This window comes from Botrytis porri (assembly GCF_014898465.1).
Source record: "Botrytis porri strain MUCL 3234 chromosome Unknown BPOR_002, whole genome shotgun sequence".
Classification (NCBI taxonomy): Eukaryota; Fungi; Ascomycota; class Leotiomycetes; order Helotiales; family Sclerotiniaceae; genus Botrytis; species Botrytis porri.
In genome coordinates, this window is record NW_024066076.1 from 935,561 (window position 1) to 952,967 (window position 17,407).

The following is a 17,407-nucleotide window of genomic DNA, read 5'->3' on the forward strand; positions in this document are numbered from 1 at the left end:
TAAAACCTACTTATCGTATACTATAATGTTTTATAATATAAGTACTATAAAATTTATATTTTCTCATATAAACTAAAATATAATATCACCATTTTAGTTAATCATATATTGAGTTAAAACTCTTAAAATCAATAATTCGAATATATTGAAATATGAAAAATATATACACTTTATTTTTAAACATTTTTTTTAAGATTTATATAAGCTTTTAATTGAAAAAGCTTAGAATTTTTAATTGGTACTCTTTTTCCCTTACAAAATAAGCGATTTTTTTCGAAAATTTCAAGTATTTCAACTTCAACCCGTTATAAGAAATTATTAAATATTTAAAAATAAACTACCTTTTTTTTTAACTGATATCGTCAGTAATTTCGAATCTTTTTATGATATAATTTTTAAATTCACTTCATATTATAATGAATAAACTAGGATATAAAAAGTTGAATAAATGAAGGTTTAGCCGGAAAAGCGTTATATGTGCGGTAAGTAGGTTTCAGAACTCTCACTAAACTTTAAATAGCATTTATGCTAGTCGAGGTATCAACAACACATGGAATGTTGCTATATGAGGTTATCATCGTACAAACTTTATCATCCTCATATCACACTAAGAAAAATCAAGGCGTTCCGGGATACTGCCATAAGAGGGAAATTCACACACCCCTTCTGATATGCAAGGGGTCAAAGATAGTGCCATGCTGTCGGAAACAGGGTCCGAAGGATCGACTCAAAAAGTAGTGCTGCTCCACTTTGACTTCTTAGCATAATTATTTCTCCCGCTGCCGACGAAAATTCAACATTATTAAAACCCCATAAAACTGTTTCAATGTTGGCAAACTTTAATTCTTGACAATTTTTGGCGTATGTCATTGTTGGCATGTCTTGTCTTGTGATATTTTGTTACCATCGAGCATATAAAGGCGGGTCAAATGTCTGGTCTATTACCCTGTCACAAAAGTGTTTCAAATCTTCGTGCTTCCTATTCGGAATTTTCTCTAGGCCTTTTTCTTTTTGGCGCACTCTTCTTTATACAAAATGGCTCTCAAGCAGATCTTCTACATCTCTTTCATCGTGGCTCTTCTTGCTGCAGTATTTTCCGCTGTTTCACGATTCACAACAGTACCTGGCTTCTTGGCCGGAAACTCCTGCTCACAACCACGATATGTAGTCCGCACCTTGTCATATGATCCACTTATCCAACACATTGAGAATTTTATCACTCCTCGAGAGGCTTCTCACCTGCTCCAGATCGCGTAAGTTATGGTATCGATGGTAAATCCAAATAATAGTGTTAACAAGTCGTGCAGACATTCTAAGTTCCGACCCTCCCGTGCCATCGAAACTGATGGACGGGTTGTAGCTTCACATGAGCGAACCAGTTCCACTGCATATTTGCCTTCGGACGATCCTGTCGTCCAATGCATTAGGTCCAGAGCTTCAGAGTACCAGGGTTACGTCGACCTTGAAATGATGGAGAACCTGCAAGTAACGCGATATCTAGAAGGACAGCAGTATACGAATCACTACGATTGGGCAATTAACCCTGCCGCGAGGAATCAAACAACGAATAGGGAGACCACTTTTTTTGCCGTGCTTGATGTGGAGTGCTCCAGCTGTGGGACTCGTTTTCCCAAGATCTCAGTAGACTGGGACGCCGAGGATCAGAGGTGGTGCAATTTTGTTGATTGCAAGGCTATCGACGAGTTAACAGTACGTGGGGTCGTCGGCAGTGCTGTGTTTTGGAAGAATCTCCATTCCAATGGAACTGGGGATACGCGCACGCTACATGCTGGCCTCCCCGCCCTGGGCGGGAAGAAGGTGGGGTTGAATATCTGGACACGTCGAGACGTTTAGTCATGCCATATACGAAGTGTATCCACAGAGAAGGCCGTTATCCCATTCTCAAGGTCTCTTTGTACGTTTAGCTTTTTCGTGCATACACCCGATCAATAACCTTAACTCGTTTCCAGAAAAAAAGCGAATTTTGTGCCTCATCAATTCTTTCAAATAGAAAATTCAATTCAACTATTCTTAATTTCATTAATGTGTTTTCAAATCAAACAAATTCTTCGAAATATTTAATATTTCAATTGGATAAGTTAATATATTAATTTTCAGATATTCTAGAAAGATTCTTATTGAATTAGAGATAAATAAATCAAAAATCGAATATATAAGATCAAAATTTAATGTGTTTCCAAGGTGTTTTCTAGTTTTTGTCTTGAAATTTCCAATTTAATCAGTAAGGATTTAAAATAAGTTGATATTATATTAATAACAAAATCACTTATCATCTATCATTTGATCTAATTTCTAATTGAATTAGACTCTATTTAATAAAGTTGTTATATAAAACACTGAAATTTGAGGGCTTAGAACTATATTATTAAATCGAGTATAGTAATTCAAATCAAAGTACAAGGGCTGGTTTCTAATAAAAGCTACTCACAAGGAAATTATCAATAAAAGATCTTATTTCTATTTAATAATTGAATTATAAATTAACTATTCAATATAATCTATTTATTTTACTTTGAATATATTGAGATGCTTATAAAATATCATAAGATCTATGTAGTTTAGAGATTTGGAATGAATAATATATTATAATACTAGTTTGTATAAGACGAGATTTTTTATAGATATTCTCGCTTACAAATCGTTCATGAAAAACACGCCCTCGTACTTGATACTTTGTGCTCGGTGATCGCGAGCCTGTTAAATAAATGCCCCACTCTTCTTTGCTTGGGAACACTCAAAAATAAACCTTCATTGTGGGGAGGAATAGTACGGTCTACAACGGTATGCAGGCCCTCTACCCAGCCTCCATTTGGCCAACTTTCGAAAGATTCCATACAATTGGGCCTCGCTGCAACTTTCCCCGAGCAATTTAAGCATCCCAGAGTTATCAAACCGAAAGAAAGTTGTTTTGCATGTGGACATGCGGACAAACAGCTATCAGATCGGATATCAACATCCGAGGGACAAGGGATGGTGTACTCTACTTTCGGTCAATAGCTTTCTAGGCTTGCTAAGGAAGCTTACGCGGGCAGAAAAAGATAGAATCCTTGATTACTGCCAATTTGCTGGGTCATGTATGAACACAAGGACCTGTACTACCTATTGACGCTCTCAAAAGAACTCCACACCATGCCATTTACTTCTCTTCTCTCTGCTTTCAATCTTTGTCAAAAGCACTTTTAGTACTGCTTCATTTGCTCTCATGGAACAAAACAAGCTAATTGGACGCACTTCGTCGTCAGACGATGATACAGACGATGCATCATTCACTAGCAGAATTAAACGCATCTCCGGTCATGAAACTTTCTTTTCCCGCATACAGATATTTCGTTTTTGTCTAGAGATCATTCTCATTGTCTGCCTTCTTATTACAACTGGTCTTATTTTGAGGAATGACACCAGGAAAGCGGGTGCCTGTGGTAATCAGATTTGGCCGGCAGGAAGTGACTACAATCACTTCGTACCCCATGGTAAGTCTCCCTTGCCTTCTTGTCTATCCCAATCTCTCAAATGTCACTGATTTCAAAAACAGATGTTAGCTCAAGGGGTATACCCAAACCCTCTGGTCCAGATCAATACCAGCTAGCTGCTGATGCATTCAATGACCGAGGTCTGTTCAATCAAACTCTTAGCTCGTGGCAAGGTCTTTCTCATGGTAAGAAGCTCCCTGAAAGTTATCCAACGTGTTGAAAATGTCTAAATGAGAGATCTATAGCCTTTGTACGAGCCACGCCGTATGATGGCAGCGGACCTCAAAAGCTGTTTGCAGGAGATCTGTTTGAAATTGCCGCTTTTCATCAAATGCATTGTCTAGTAGGCCATTTTCCTGTTCCCGAGACTTCAATTCAGACTTCTAACCTCCATTGACAGACATCTATACTTGAGGACTTTGGCCTTCTGGCTGCCGGAATCCCCAAAGAAAAACTGCCGGGCTACCACAGTGGCGTAACGTTGACATGGGAAGAGCACAAGGCGCATTGTTTCAACTACGTCCGGCAGGCTTTGATGTGCTTCGCTGATTCTACTGCCGAAGGACACATTGATGGCGATCCCCATCGCGTGGCTGATCATGGAGTAATGCACGTTTGTAACGATTTCGATGCCTTGCTAGCGTGGTCAAAGGAGCCAGAGAGAATTTTACCCAAAAGTTGGAAGGTGACCGACTGAGAAAGAGAACTGCTTGTACTTCTATTTGAAAAAAGATAAATTGCATTTCTAAATCAATCACACAGTCTGTTAATTCTTGACGTAAACACTGAGTACACATGTGAAGATGCTCTCTAGAAAATGAAATATTGAAGACAAAGTTAGAAAGGACAGATAAAGTCAACTACCCCCACTTTCCGACCACCCCCTGTTTCCGACCACCTAAAAAATTCATATTATCTACACTTAAAACTTTAATAACTCAATAACTATTGAACTTCAATGAAATCGCCTGTAGAATCACTTTCTATAGCACTAGAGCTACCATCTACCTCATCTTCACGATCTCCAGCTTCAATTTGTGTACGCCTTATAGCTCTAATCCCTGCGAACTTCGAATTTGGAGATACCACAACCTTTCGCCTTTTTCTAGGTAATGCTTCATCTAATTGATATTCTAGCTTTCTAATCTTATTCTCTGCCTCTAAGAGTTCATAATCCTTAGCATCGAATCCTTTTATAATCTTGCGAAATAGTAATCTTCGTGTTGGCAAATCGATCTCCTTCTCTTGAATCATTATATCTCTATATTTTCTGATATCGGCTCCTTTTTGAGGGGTTTTCCATTGAATAAACGATGAATATATATTCCATTGAAGAATAGGATCATCATCAGATTCAGGATTAAGTGATAAAACCTCTCTATTGCTATTTTCAAGCAAAAGTCGACTCATAAGAGGTTTAGCCATATTTTTGGGCCAAAGACCACTAGCTTGCCACCCAGACTTGATATTTTGAATAGTTAAACCTTCTATTCTAGCCTTCTGATAGCAAGAAAGGAAATTGCGCTTTCCAATTGGTGAGGAATCGGATAATAGACTTAATTTATTAAGTTCGATTCGATATGCACTTTTTAGGGGTGAGAACACAGATAAATCGAGTGGTTGTAGTACGTGTGACGTATGTGGTGGGAGAAATAAGAGATATATGTTGTTATTAAAGCATTCTAACATAAATGCTGTAGTTTCATGGCTTCCGTGTCCGTCCAAAATGAGGAGTCTTGAATTTTCCGGCTGAATAGGGGTAGTTTGAGGGATATAGATCTTTTTCAGCCATTCTAAAGCTGTAGCATCTGTAGTCCATCCATTTTCTGTAGCGGTAAAGTTCCAACCCTTGAATAGAGTCAAATCTGTTGGAAACCATTGTTGTTGAACTGATTTTCCCTTATATATTACAAGGGGAGTAATGCTTTTTCCATTGGCTGAAATGCATTCTATAAAAGAGGTCCAAATTCGAGATCCAGGTTGCTTTTTTTGAATAAATCTTCGATCAGTGCTTCCTACTACTAGTCCATTAAGACCCTGACCCTCCATTATACCTGCTTCATCCATATTCCATCTGTTGGCCGGCTTAATAGCCTTGATTTCAGGGATTGCGAGGTTCCGGAACCACTTCTTAATAATATCAGATGTAGCACCTGAAACTCGTGCAGAATCGATTTGATGTTGCTTCTTAGTTCCAATATTAGGATGCCTTCGAAAAAAGCTATGTATCCATTTCTTTCCAAGTGAGGGATCCTCCCCTCGTACAATAAGGAGGTGCTCTGCCATCTCTCTGATTTGACGATGTGTAGGGCTAGTACCAAGAGCTTCCTGTACTAATATCCATTCTGCTAGTCGATTCTCCTGAATTGGAGATAACTTTTGAAGTATTTGGGCGCCTTTTTGATGCGAAACTCCACCATATATTCGATCGTGAAGTGTGGTACGTGGAACACCATAATCCAAGCTAGCTCTTCGTATGCTTGCTCCATTTGTAATCGCTCTAAGAGCCTCTGCGATATCTTCTTCGGTATAACTATTCTTCATATCACAATTATAATAATATCAAAATTTCAAATCAATTGATTAAAGCATTGTTGAGTTATTCAAAGTATAAATTTTATAATTACTCAAAGCGGTGTGGTTTTTGAGGTGGTCGAAAAGAGGGGGTGGTCGGAAAGTGGGGTAGTTGACTTAGTCGTTGGCGTGTCGCAAATGGTGTAAGAAATAATCCTTGGATCTAGAGATCAGTGATACCTCACATGCAGAGCTAGTAGCACTGCGCGGGCCAGTCCGCTTCCTTTATCCCTACCACAGCCAAGTACACCACCTAATTCTAGTCATTAGCTACCTAGCCACTACCTTCGCCAACTGCCTACCGACTCAGGAACTACCCACTCACCTTCCACGATAACAAGAACCTCTTGACAAATACCTTGACTCGAAAAGTTACATCTTCCCTTCCTACATCTTCATGTAGTTCTGACTTCAGTTATCAAAGTATATGGCATTGAACAGCTTTCAAGTTCTTCAAGGCAAGAAACCTGATATTGCGGAGCAGACAGTGGAAAGAACTACCTAGGTAAGCTAAGCTATATTGCACCGCCACGTGTGATATGTGGCTGTGCATCGGAAACACATCCTACCTAGGTAGGACGAAAAAACCGTTTGTTGCTTTCTACAGAATTCGTTTTAAGGAAAGCTGGCGATTGACTTATTTCAATTATTTTACCTAGGGAATTTGGATCAAAAATGTGAAGTTTCTTCCCTCTTTCCCTTCTCGACTTGCCCATTTCATTTCCTTCGACAGATAATCCATACATGTAAGATTACAATCTGTAACAAATTCTACCTCACACCTAGTGTACAAGCATACAACTACCAAAGTTTAGCTAGAGCTTCGGTATACACTCCTCACTAATCCTTAGACACTCTCTGAATCTCCCTCACAGCAGCATCTACCCCCTCAACAATCAGATGCGGTCCCCCACTTGCTAAATCGCCCAACATATCATTCCAACCCCCTTTACTTCTATCCACCCAACAAGTCATCAAGCCCGCTTGCCTTGCACCTACAACATCAAACGGATTCCCACTGACAAGCCACACATTCTCGCAATCCTTTTCTCCAACACCACCTCTCACCTTTCTGACCAAATGTTCATATACTTTCGGATGGGGCTTATAGTATTCCACCTCTTCCACCGTAATAAGCTCTTTAAAGAGGTCTTTGAACTTTGAGAGCTCTGAAGAGTTATTGACAGATGAAGAGACCATTTTATTTGTCCCGTTTGAAAATACATAAGCATTAGTTCCTGAATCTTTGGCCAGGTTTTCGAGTCCGGTTAAAGCGTCTGGAAAGGCGGAGAGAGAATCGTATGCTTTCATTACACTCTCAATATCTGTTTCAGACAGAGCAAGTTTATGTTCGGATATTGCGTGACGAAGCGATGTATTTGTGATTTCTGAGAAGGGTTTATATAGTACTATGATTACTGTTAGCTATCTAATACTTTGTTGCTTGTATTTTTCCCTCGTTGCATTGTGGAGAAAATTCAAGATGGGGACCTGAATCGGGAAGCAAAGAAAACTTACACATGCTGTTCATCCGGAAAGTATATTCTAATTGCTATGTCCACGTATCAGACGAGTTGCACCGATTGACAAGAAACACTGGATCGTTACATACATATCTCCTCCATAGTGTAGCAACTGATTGTGCTTTCTCATCGCCAAAATGACGAGCCAATTCTTTTGCAATACTTTCGGTGGAGAGGAGAGTACCGTAGAGATCGAAGGCTATGATCGTTTTCTTGTCCGACATGATTGTGTATATACCTAATAAAATCAGAACTCGTCCTGCTCATTCAACAATATCAAGTGACAACTTACTGGGCTGTAAGATAATATTTGGTATTCAATTATATATATTTGAGATTATTGAAGAAATATATCCGCAAAGTTTGTTATTCATTAATGATAAGCTCCAATGAGAACATCATTGCGGGGTAAGGTTCTATATTACCCGGCTATCAACACCAAAAGATTTCGCTTGGTACCGAAAGCCTAAAATTACAATATTTACTGCGGGACGACCCAATACACTGCACATCATAGTGGCTCCAGCTCAATACTTGGCAGCACTAATCATCTCCACCACTGCATCTCACCGTCATGATTTCATCGATGGTGGCGTTCGGGGTTTCAATTAACATAAACATCACCATGTTAACAAAACTGCATATTATCAGCTTTCACATGGAGTTACGGAATCACAAACTAACGAGCCTTTACCCCTTCATTTCCCCCTCCAGCCTTACCATCAACATCGGCGATAAATTCCACGCCTCATGATCGACACCACCGAAGAACCCAATTTTCGCATCTTTCTAGATTGTATCTCTACACCCTTAATCGAACAATGTACATCTACCTCGGAGCCAAATACATCGAAACGGAAAACGAGGAAAGCTAAAGCGGGGAGGAAAACAGCGATCAAACCTCTATCGAAAGAGATCGATGTAGAAGAAACCAAAATCAACGATGCAGCGGAGCTGGCGGAGTTTATCGAAGTACGCTTTCCTTTATATATATAAATGAGAGCCTTTCCAAAGTAAATGAATATTAATATATATACACTCAGTACATCGCTCTAGAAATATTCACACATCTCCCATCCGATCTCCGAACCTTATCATACACAAGCTACACCCACGATCCCTCTCTCCAAAGGAAATATCCCTCTCTCCACCCCCTCGATTTCGAAACCTCAACTCTCCTCACCGATTCTCTCCCCCCTAGCATCTCCGATTCACTGCATACCTACTCCCTGCTTCCCCCCTGTATATCTCTCTCCTCATTTCTGCACACACCCCTCTCCACCTACTTCTCGCATCTCCTTTCTCCGCCCCCAACACCCCAAGCCCTCCGCGCCGTTACCACCGCCTGCGAGCTCTGCGACCGCGATTGGATCCCTCTCACCTACCACCATCTCATTCCCAAATTCGTGCATGCTAAAGTCTTAAAACGCGGTTGGCATACAGAGGAAGAATTAAACAATGTAGCGTGGTTTTGCAGAGCGTGTCATAGTTTTGTGCATCGCGTTGCGGGGCATGAGGAGTTGGCTAAGGAGTATTATACGGTGGAGTTACTGGGGGAGAGGGAGGATGTGCAGAAGTTTGTGGATTGGGTGGGCAGGGTGAGATGGAAGAGTAGATGAAGAATTTCCGGGTTGGTGATGGATGAAGATATGCGGACGAAGAAAAGAAAGACGAGAATTATGCTACGGAGGTCAATAAGTAGTAGATATGCATGTATTCAGCTGTGTATGACCATAGGCTGAGAAGACGGAAGCTATACTCGCGTCCTTTGAAACCACAATTTCTCGGGCCCAAAGTCACGGAAAACAGTTATTAGTTTCTGGTAGTCGCGCATCGAATTCCTGTAGTGCGCCAACTGTCTTCCTCGCACGTCTGCTTCTTATGAGTAAATGTTAAGGTGGGATATGATATGTGGATACTTTAATGACTTTGTATACCTGCTCATCTACCTGATCGATGAAACAGATCATCCCTTCAACTCGTGACGTTAATGCAGATAGTCTTTCCAAACAACAGTTGCCCTCCTCTGTATCAGAAACTTTTCCGGAGAAGATTTGTCGTCCGCGCTGACACATCTTTCCTGCCCAATACTTGCTGATCTCCCCGAAATCAAATGAAATCATCGCGAAAATCGTGCTTTATTGGGAATGGTGGAATTGCCGCTCATATATATAATGCAGCATTCTCTTGCTAGTCAAGCTACTTGATGTTATTACAGTCATCGCAAGTGCATACATCGCTAGTCCATTTGAAAGAAAGCAGCAGTGGGTACACTCAATCCAGGAGGAAAATGTGTTCGTGTATATATTTTAACCGTTACAATTCGGAATTTCGGGCAAATGAAAATGAGAATTCGTTTATATGTTTAAAAAAAATTCCATCAATATGTTTCCCAGCTTATGCGTATATATCATGCCCACTTCCCATTATTTTGCCTCGATATCATGCTGTTTCCTACCTCTCCTTCTTACTCTACTCAAAGCTCCCTTTATAGCATCAGTATGCTTCGAACTTTGACTGGCAATATTATTTCGTGGTCGAAAGCTAGAAATGGCGTTGACTTTCCACGCGAAGATGGTAGCGGGAACAGAGACAAGTGCGGTGACACCAACTAATCATCATGTCAGCTATTGAATTTCTCGGTCTCAGGAATACTCGCAGATGATAGGAAATATCCACCGCGCCTTATATTGCACGTTGTCCCCTTCGTGGGGAAAATCGGATACGTTTAGCGCGAAGAGAGACGTTAAGAATGAGAGAGGAAGCTGAGTTTAAAGGATAGTCATTAGCTTTGCTAGTATTCACATCTCTCTAATGATGGTCAACCAAGACTCACAAATACAATGGTCATGATAGTAAATATGAAGATACTGTTGGACTGCCTGGCTGAATCGTATGCTTGTAATCTGCCGAATTCCGCTTGTCGTAGGTCGAGCAGAGTGTTGATCTTTGTTTTATGTCAGCTAAAAATTCAACTTATGTTATCTTTTGTATCCCACTTACATAACCCTCTGTTTTATCTGCTTCAGAAAGCATATCATCCAGATCTTTCTTGACATTAGTGGGAGTGTAAGCCTTGAAGTGCATGAGGTCACTGGAAGCAAAGGCCTGCTTCCAAACAATTTCTTGGTCCTCCGCTAGAGATCTGAGCATATGAAGCTCGTCACGGATATCTCGTATCATGTTGAGAAGTTCGGTTTCAGATGAAATAACATGATAGCGATTTAAAGGAATTGGTCTATCCGATGACTTGGAGTCAGACTCTTCACTGGAAGGCTGTCTTTTCTTTTGCTCTGGTCCCCGAGGCTTTGCTTCCTGGAGACCTTCAAGAAATTCTTGGAAAAGCGAAGATTCTTTCTCAGCCTAATCAAATTTATTAGTTTGAAGATTGGGCAATTTCATCTGAGTACAGTAACATACCACATCTCTAATTGACTCTCGAAATATTTCAATCGGCCCCTTGTAGATTTGATCAGAAACAGGGACAAATCGTTTTATGAAGAGCCCTGATGCAACACCAAGAAGAAGCTCCATCAGGGAATCGACTGTTCTTGTCCGTTCAAATTGACTTTTGGTCTCGCCGTGAAGTATGTTATCCAATGCATTCTGGAGGAGGCTCTCTGGAGGTTCTCGGTCTGCTTCGCTATTTTTTTCCTTGGAAGATTTATCGAATTTTTGAGTCGTGGCCGTAATGATGGTTTCTGAAGCAAGGTCAGCTGAATCACACGCTTGTTTGTAATTGCAATTCGGAATTTTTCAAAATACTTTTGTCGATAATCCAAATCCAAAGCTGGTTTACCATGAGTATTTTTTTGTCTAGTAAGTGTTAGCTTCAAACTAAATCGATTTTTCCATACTTATTTTCGACAAGAATGCGGCGGTACCTTTAGATTGTCCCGATTTCTTTTGCAAGAATTTTGACAGCACTTGATCATTATCTCTTTTTGAAGTATCTTCAATCGTTGGATAGTAATATTGGTCGAGAGTCATCGGCAAATGTTTAACGGCTCTCGAGTTACGCTCGTTGATAGACTCGTCAAGCACAGCGGGAGATTCAGTCGTTGAAGACTTATCCCCTTTGCCAGGAAAGGTCCCTATGTCTAAATATGGCATCTTTAATGGAAAATGGTCAGTATCTTACATTTCTATCCAAGCAGAAAATTGGGCAGCCGCCTACGTAAAGTGCCGCGCAAGCGCCGGCGGTGATTTCTCTTGGTGCTTGCTCGCCATCAAGATCATTGATTGAATGGTAATGGCTAGCTTCCTGCTTGCGCTTTAAATGCAAAGATGGTAAGCTCTCATCTCTATCTTAACTTTGATTCTTTATTGCATACCACAAATTGGGGTTTCATGTAATAACGTTCTGCGCCTGCAGCCAGCTCTGTCCAGCTTTTGTTGAAGTGTTTCATAATAGCCATATGTTCTCTCTCAGATCTTCCCGAATCACTTGATAGCCGACTTACAAGGTCCTAAGAAGAATATTATCAGGTTTCTGTGGCAAGAATGGAATCATGATAAGACTCACTCGCATTAGATGCAACTATCAATCATTTATCAGCGTCGCTCCAAAACTCAACGCACATGCAAATTCAGAAAGTCTTACCTCGTTAACAGGAAGATGAATCCAGCGAAGATCAAACTCACGCAGGCTGCTGCTTGAAGGTTCCTCATTACCAAGTTCTTCATGTTGGGGTGAAGTTGAATCCAGACTCGGAGAGTCTTTCGTCTGAACACCAATCCTGTTTGAGAAATGCCCGCAATCTTTCTTTTGGGTCTCCTTCAGTAACGCTAAATGGCGCTGACTTAAATCTCCGGCTTCTCTCATTATATTCTCTGGGCCAATATCGTAAATCAGGTCTTGAACACTTGAGGGGGCATATTTAATACGTTTTGGTTCTGCACCAGGAAGAATATCAACAATGCTCCCCTGATATTTCTTGAAACGAATGCTATTTGCGGACTTTGTAAACTTGCGCTTATGCTTCTTGTTCGGATTTGAGACATGATCGAGAGTTGGCGGAGGATCCCGGAGCAATTCCTTTATGGTTTTAGATTGTTTGTCTGTATTTTCAACAACAAGCTTCAAGGCGCTGTTGATCTTGTCAGACGAGTAACCGCCCTTCGACAACAACCACCATACAATCACTGCCTTGGATCGACAAACTGCCCACTGGAGAGCTGTAAAAACTTCCGAGTCTCTGGCATTGCTCTTATCATCGGACCTCAAAAATTCTTTGAGTATCTCTTCATTCCCGGGCTCTTCATGTCGAGCTAGAAACTCGAGAATCTGAGCTGCAATATCTGGATAAGACTTCATCAATCTTTTTTCGGTGATTCGAAGTTGTTCGATTTGGGACCAAAACAAGTCCTCTACTTGATCATGCCCTTTTCCAATGGCTATAGCCAATGGCGAGTCCCCTCGACTATTTTGCTGTATGATCAAAGCAACTGCCGCCCACCCTAATGGCTGATCCGGTGCGTCTGATAGCATCGTCATTTCTCCTAAGAGGAGTTGTGCAATTTCGACCATACCACTTTTAGCGCTTATGTGAAGCCATGTAGCTCCTTCTCTGGTCCAGCGCAGTACTCGTCGATCATTATCAATGCACCGGTTAGCCAAATCTTTTGCGCCATTAGAGACTGCCCAATACATGATGATGTGAAGCTGCTCCAGTGTCTCATACTTGGAGTTTTTAAAGCCTTGTAGTAATCCCATCTCGATTTCACGAATCTCAAAAGTGCTTTTAATGTAAGAGTATTCCGCGGATGGACTCTCGGGGTAGTATTGTTTCGCAGCCAGAATTTCGAGCGCAATATCAATATTCTTTTCGTACAAAACGGCAATGTGAAGAGGTGTGATCCCTCGATGATCAGGACATGTGACGTTGGCATTATTCTGTATAAGAAGCTTGACGTGTGCAAGATGATTGTGGGAGACGGCGTAAGCAAAGGCAGTCATCCCATGACTGCTCTCTATTGCTGTATCAGCATTATGCCGCAGGAGCAATTCGACTATGCCACCGGCAGGAAGACAGCAAGCCTCCATCAAAGGAGTCAGATTTTTTCGAGGCCCCATTTGGTTGACGTTGGCACCATACTTCAGGAGGCACTGGGCATGTTCGAGCTTTTGCTTTATACATGCAAGAAATAAAGGTGAATAGCCATGAGCATTCAGTTGGTTGATATCTACACCTTCACCTACCAAACGGTCTATGATGGTGTTGTGGTCGCGTGAAAATTCCTGGGAACACGATATGACTCTGTGGTAGCAAGTACCATTATCTCGCGCGCCTATATCCGAGAGAAATGCACCTGATGTTTTTAGTTCCATGAAGATCTTTATATGACCATTTTCAGACGCGATTAGAATTGGGGAATAGGAACTTTCATTCCTTTTGTGAATATCCGCCTCGTTGTTCAAAAGTTCCCTGACAATTTCGACATGACCCCTGGCAGTGGCTAGGTGCAACGGAGTGTCTCCTCCTATTCCTGGCTGATTAATTGCTGCTCCCTTTCCTACAAGCCATTTTACAGCATTGACATGGCCATATATACTTGCTAGATGCAGTGGTGCATTGTGATAAAAATTTGACTCATTGATATATCTAAGTGAACCTCGTCTGTAAAGATTTTTGAGAATTTCAAGCTCGCCAAACGAAGCAGCATAATGAATTGCCATATTGTTATAATTGTCAAGCTGGCTATAGTCGGCGCCTGTGTCCAGAAGATACTCCACATTCTCCTCTCTGTCATATAATGATGCCAAATGTAATGGAGTTCTTCCATCAAGATCTTTTTGGTTTATATCCAGCTTTTGAGAAAGGAGTACATCTATGTTGTTTTTAGAACCATATCGAGATGCTAGATGCAGTGCGGTTCCGCCAATCATAGGAATCTTCTCGTCCACTTTAGCGCCATATTCTAAAAGAAGATTGATGATTGAAGGTTTACTAAACCCCGCAGCCCATTGAATCAAGGCGAGGTCGAGGAATATCTCACTATCATCATGTATGACTTTTGTAGTTATAGGTATCGCAAGCAAATCAACCTTGGAGTTTAAAAGTCTTCTCAGTTCATTGAGGTCGTTTTCTTTCATCGTCTTTACGAGAAGATCCGCTATGGAACCACCTGGGTCTGAGGAAAGACTGACGATTAATTCGGGAAAGGCATTGTTGCTGTTTCCCTGAGTGGGCTCTGATTTGGACAAATCGTCGTCATGTGATGTAGTTATGGCTTCCATAATAATTCGAAGTGTCCTTATGGAGCACAACCATCAGGAATAAAATGCTTTGATGAGAAACAGAAGTTCAGAAATTAATTTTAAACAATGTCGTATCATTATATGTGGTTCACACTCGCCATCAAGTCATTATGGGAATTTGTTGCGAAGGAATTTCCATATTTGGCAGGATACGCATGAGCTGAGCTTACCCTGGCTCCATGCAGACGGAAGAACCAATGTACCAAGAATATATGGTCGTAGACCTTCGAGTGTCCCCCACTCAGCGCCCCACTCGCCACTCTATCTACACCCATCAGCCTCAGCGGGAGTAGGTGCTTCGGATGGTTCTTCTTTCAGATAGTCTTTGAAATCCTATAATACAAAGCATGAAAGTCTGAAATTTTTGAATAACTGATGAGAATTTGGATTGATACAAATGCTGAACACCCGTAGGCGCATCCCGTAGTCAACTTAGCATTAGCTATAGATAGATTGAATCGATTGTTGAATCAGTACTACTACTACAAATGCTAAAAGAATTCTTCGAGCGAACATGAAGCCTCGGGAAAGATGCCGGGTAGAACAACCTCTAGTGCAGTTCTCGATGATAGTAGCAAATAATCAAATGAACACTTTGGGAACTGAAGTGGGGAAATAACCCATATAAGCGGTAGTTGAACATGGTCTCTCTAAGGATGATTAGTTGTGGATACTGCAGCTGGGGCAGGAGCTAGTAGTAGCCTGCTAGTTTATCATCACCTCGTTTTATATTCGACATCGCTTCAACGAATCAATATTCTAATACCGAACCCGAACTGAAAATTTCCTGTACCTATAGAATGACAAGATATTGAAACTTGCATGGTTAATACATTTTGGTGATTGCTGTTCTATATTCTGTAGTGTCTCAGCTTTTTCATATCCCGGTGTACAGTACACGCCACGACTACGTGGAAGATACCCGCACAAATGAAGAGACGGCTGAATACTACATGTAGAAAAAGAGTTGTATTGTGTTTACCATGAAAACGGCACAGAAGACGATCTCTTCATACCTGACTCACTTGGCCAGCCAATCTATGAAAAGAACCCCCTTTTGAATCGCCACTTCCCTCTCCACCCGATGTAACGTCTGTATACACGACACTCGGATCCCGTATGGTAGTGGCAAATTCTACAGCGTGTCATTTCCACGGTCATTGCGAGCATTGACCTTGATGGTCGATATCTGCATCAATAGAAAATGTATGAGTTGTTGCATCAAGCCGCTCCAGATTGGTGTTAGGAGCTGAAATCCTCGAGCAGTATGGATCTGAAATAATCATAGATTACGACCTCTACTAGAGCCTTCTCATTGACAAGTGTATGAAACAATTTACATCAAAAACCCAGCAACGAAACAAGGCAAACCCCCTCCCTCGCCCACCGAGACCGATCAATCTCATCAACTCACGACCACCTATCAGTTCAAATCAATCTACTCGACCTAGTGAATGATTATTGTTACAGATGACGCAGTACCTACTTTTTAGGTCCTGATTATCGATAATAGGTTAAATCAAGAGAGCTAGCTTTACAGAGGAAAAATCAATCCTTATGCCTAGAGGCTAGCTTTCTCGCTAAGTGTACTCTATTCGCCTGATGTCTAGGGTTATTCAATTGCGTTTAGATATTCAAAAAGAGTAATAATACACAGTAAAAAAACTCCATATGATCGTTTATTAGAATTCTAAGCTTTTAGATGTAGTTACTTAGTGTTATATTAGATAAGGTTTTAATAAAGTATTATAATCCATGCTCAAAACGATCTAATCATTACCCCCTTCTTTTCACCTAAGCGAAGAGATTTTGATAGAAGCGAAATGAATCATCATTGTAAGATTTCACATACTACTTCGAACTATTGATTGAATCGGTAAAGTATTATTATCATTGGTATCATGATGATTATTTTAGTATGAAGACTAGAATGATAATATGCCGGCTAGCTAGCTAGGTTTTGTTGATTGTATGAGACAACAGGTCTAGAAATTTGAACCTTTGAAGAATTTAGTATCGGAATCTAAGCAGTAAATATAAGTTAGCGAATCAAATTGTGCGGATTGGTTTTGAGATGCTTTAGGGGAGTGGAAGGGGAAATTAAGGGTGAGAGAGAATAGATGGGGTAAATGTAATGGACGAAATAGTTTGGGAATGTGTATAAAAAGGAAGAAATAGGGTAAGAGAAGGAGGCAAGGAGAATAAGAGGATAAAGTGAGATGAGTATGATAAGTATGATAACTTGAGAAATGTGAGAGTGTTTGAGATAAGATGGGACGGTGACGGGAGGAAAAAGAAGAGAAGAATACAGAAGAATAGAAAATAAATGATCTGACATTCAAGTAGCGAGAGTAAATAAAGTAATATGAAATATGAAGAAAAACAACATATCAAAAAACCAATGTAGGCAATAGTATACTATAGTAAAACGATGGCGCGTATAAAGCTTTTAATATAATAGATAATTTATATTGAAGAAATACAAACTTATTGTTGTATATATTACTTAAATGAGTATGTATAAAGATATATAGTAAAACTAAAATATATAAACCTAA

At 40.5% G+C, this 17,407-nt stretch overlaps 6 protein-coding genes across 6 annotated transcripts; 3 read left to right on the forward strand and 3 right to left on the reverse strand.

The window, feature by feature from the left end:
* Positions 1-1,035: 1,035 nt before the first annotated feature.
* EAF01_001344 (uncharacterized protein) lies at positions 1,036-1,854 on the forward strand (the record flags this gene model as incomplete). The annotated part of the gene is made up of 2 exons (XM_038909594.1): positions 1,036-1,253; positions 1,308-1,854. The coding sequence occupies 2 exons, from the start codon at positions 1,036-1,038 to the stop codon at positions 1,852-1,854; spliced, it is 765 nt and encodes a 254-aa protein (XP_038774406.1).
* Positions 1,855-3,223: 1,369 nt separating this feature from the next.
* Positions 3,224-4,188, forward strand: EAF01_001345 (uncharacterized protein; the record flags this gene model as incomplete). The annotated part of the gene is made up of 4 exons (XM_038909595.1): positions 3,224-3,491; positions 3,554-3,676; positions 3,737-3,834; positions 3,892-4,188. The coding sequence occupies 4 exons, from the start codon at positions 3,224-3,226 to the stop codon at positions 4,186-4,188; spliced, it is 786 nt and encodes a 261-aa protein (XP_038774407.1).
* Positions 4,189-4,436: 248 nt separating this feature from the next.
* Positions 4,437-6,035, reverse strand: EAF01_001346 (uncharacterized protein; the record flags this gene model as incomplete). The annotated part of the gene is made up of 1 exon (XM_038909596.1): positions 4,437-6,035. One exon carries the CDS (start codon positions 6,033-6,035, stop codon positions 4,437-4,439), a length of 1,599 nt encoding a protein of 532 aa, XP_038774408.1.
* Positions 6,036-6,694: 659 nt separating this feature from the next.
* Positions 6,695-7,948, reverse strand: EAF01_001347 (uncharacterized protein). The gene is made up of 4 exons (XM_038909597.1): positions 7,881-7,948; positions 7,678-7,826; positions 7,584-7,617; positions 6,695-7,474 (listed from the first exon to the last, which is right to left on the reverse strand). Exons 2-4 carry the CDS (start codon positions 7,810-7,812, stop codon positions 6,906-6,908), a joined length of 738 nt encoding a protein of 245 aa, XP_038774409.1. The 5' UTR covers positions 7,813-7,826; positions 7,881-7,948; the 3' UTR covers positions 6,695-6,905.
* A 223-nt stretch (positions 7,949-8,171) lies between these two features.
* On the forward strand, positions 8,172-9,464 carry EAF01_001348 (uncharacterized protein). Its single transcript, XM_038909598.1, has 2 exons — positions 8,172-8,560; positions 8,632-9,464. The coding sequence occupies exons 1-2, from the start codon at positions 8,339-8,341 to the stop codon at positions 9,205-9,207; spliced, it is 798 nt and encodes a 265-aa protein (XP_038774410.1). The 5' UTR covers positions 8,172-8,338; the 3' UTR covers positions 9,208-9,464.
* Positions 9,465-10,014: 550 nt separating this feature from the next.
* EAF01_001349 (uncharacterized protein) lies at positions 10,015-14,828 on the reverse strand (the record flags this gene model as incomplete). The annotated part of the gene is made up of 11 exons (XM_038909599.1): positions 10,015-10,199; positions 10,248-10,353; positions 10,425-10,535; positions 10,592-10,951; positions 11,009-11,289; positions 11,354-11,404; positions 11,473-11,701; positions 11,766-11,861; positions 11,923-12,057; positions 12,114-12,128; positions 12,192-14,828. The coding sequence occupies 11 exons, from the start codon at positions 14,826-14,828 to the stop codon at positions 10,015-10,017; spliced, it is 4,206 nt and encodes a 1,401-aa protein (XP_038774411.1).
* Between the last annotated feature and the right edge of the window lie 2,579 nt (positions 14,829-17,407).

Coding starts and splice junctions, on each gene's coding strand:
- EAF01_001347 (XM_038909597.1), bottom strand. CDS start 7,812: ATGTCGGACAAGAAAACGATCATAGCCTTCGATCTCTACGGTACTCTC. Junction 7,618..7,677: donor CTACACTATGGAGGAGATAT/GTATGTAACGAT, acceptor ACGTGGACATAG/CAATTAGAATATACTTTCCG. Junction 7,475..7,583: donor TTTCCGGATGAACAGCATGT/GTAAGTTTTCTT, acceptor CAGTAATCATAG/TACTATATAAACCCTTCTCA.
- EAF01_001348 (XM_038909598.1), top strand. CDS start 8,339: ATGATCGACACCACCGAAGAACCCAATTTTCGCATCTTTCTAGATTGT. Junction 8,561..8,631: donor AGCTGGCGGAGTTTATCGAA/GTACGCTTTCCT, acceptor ATATACACTCAG/TACATCGCTCTAGAAATATT.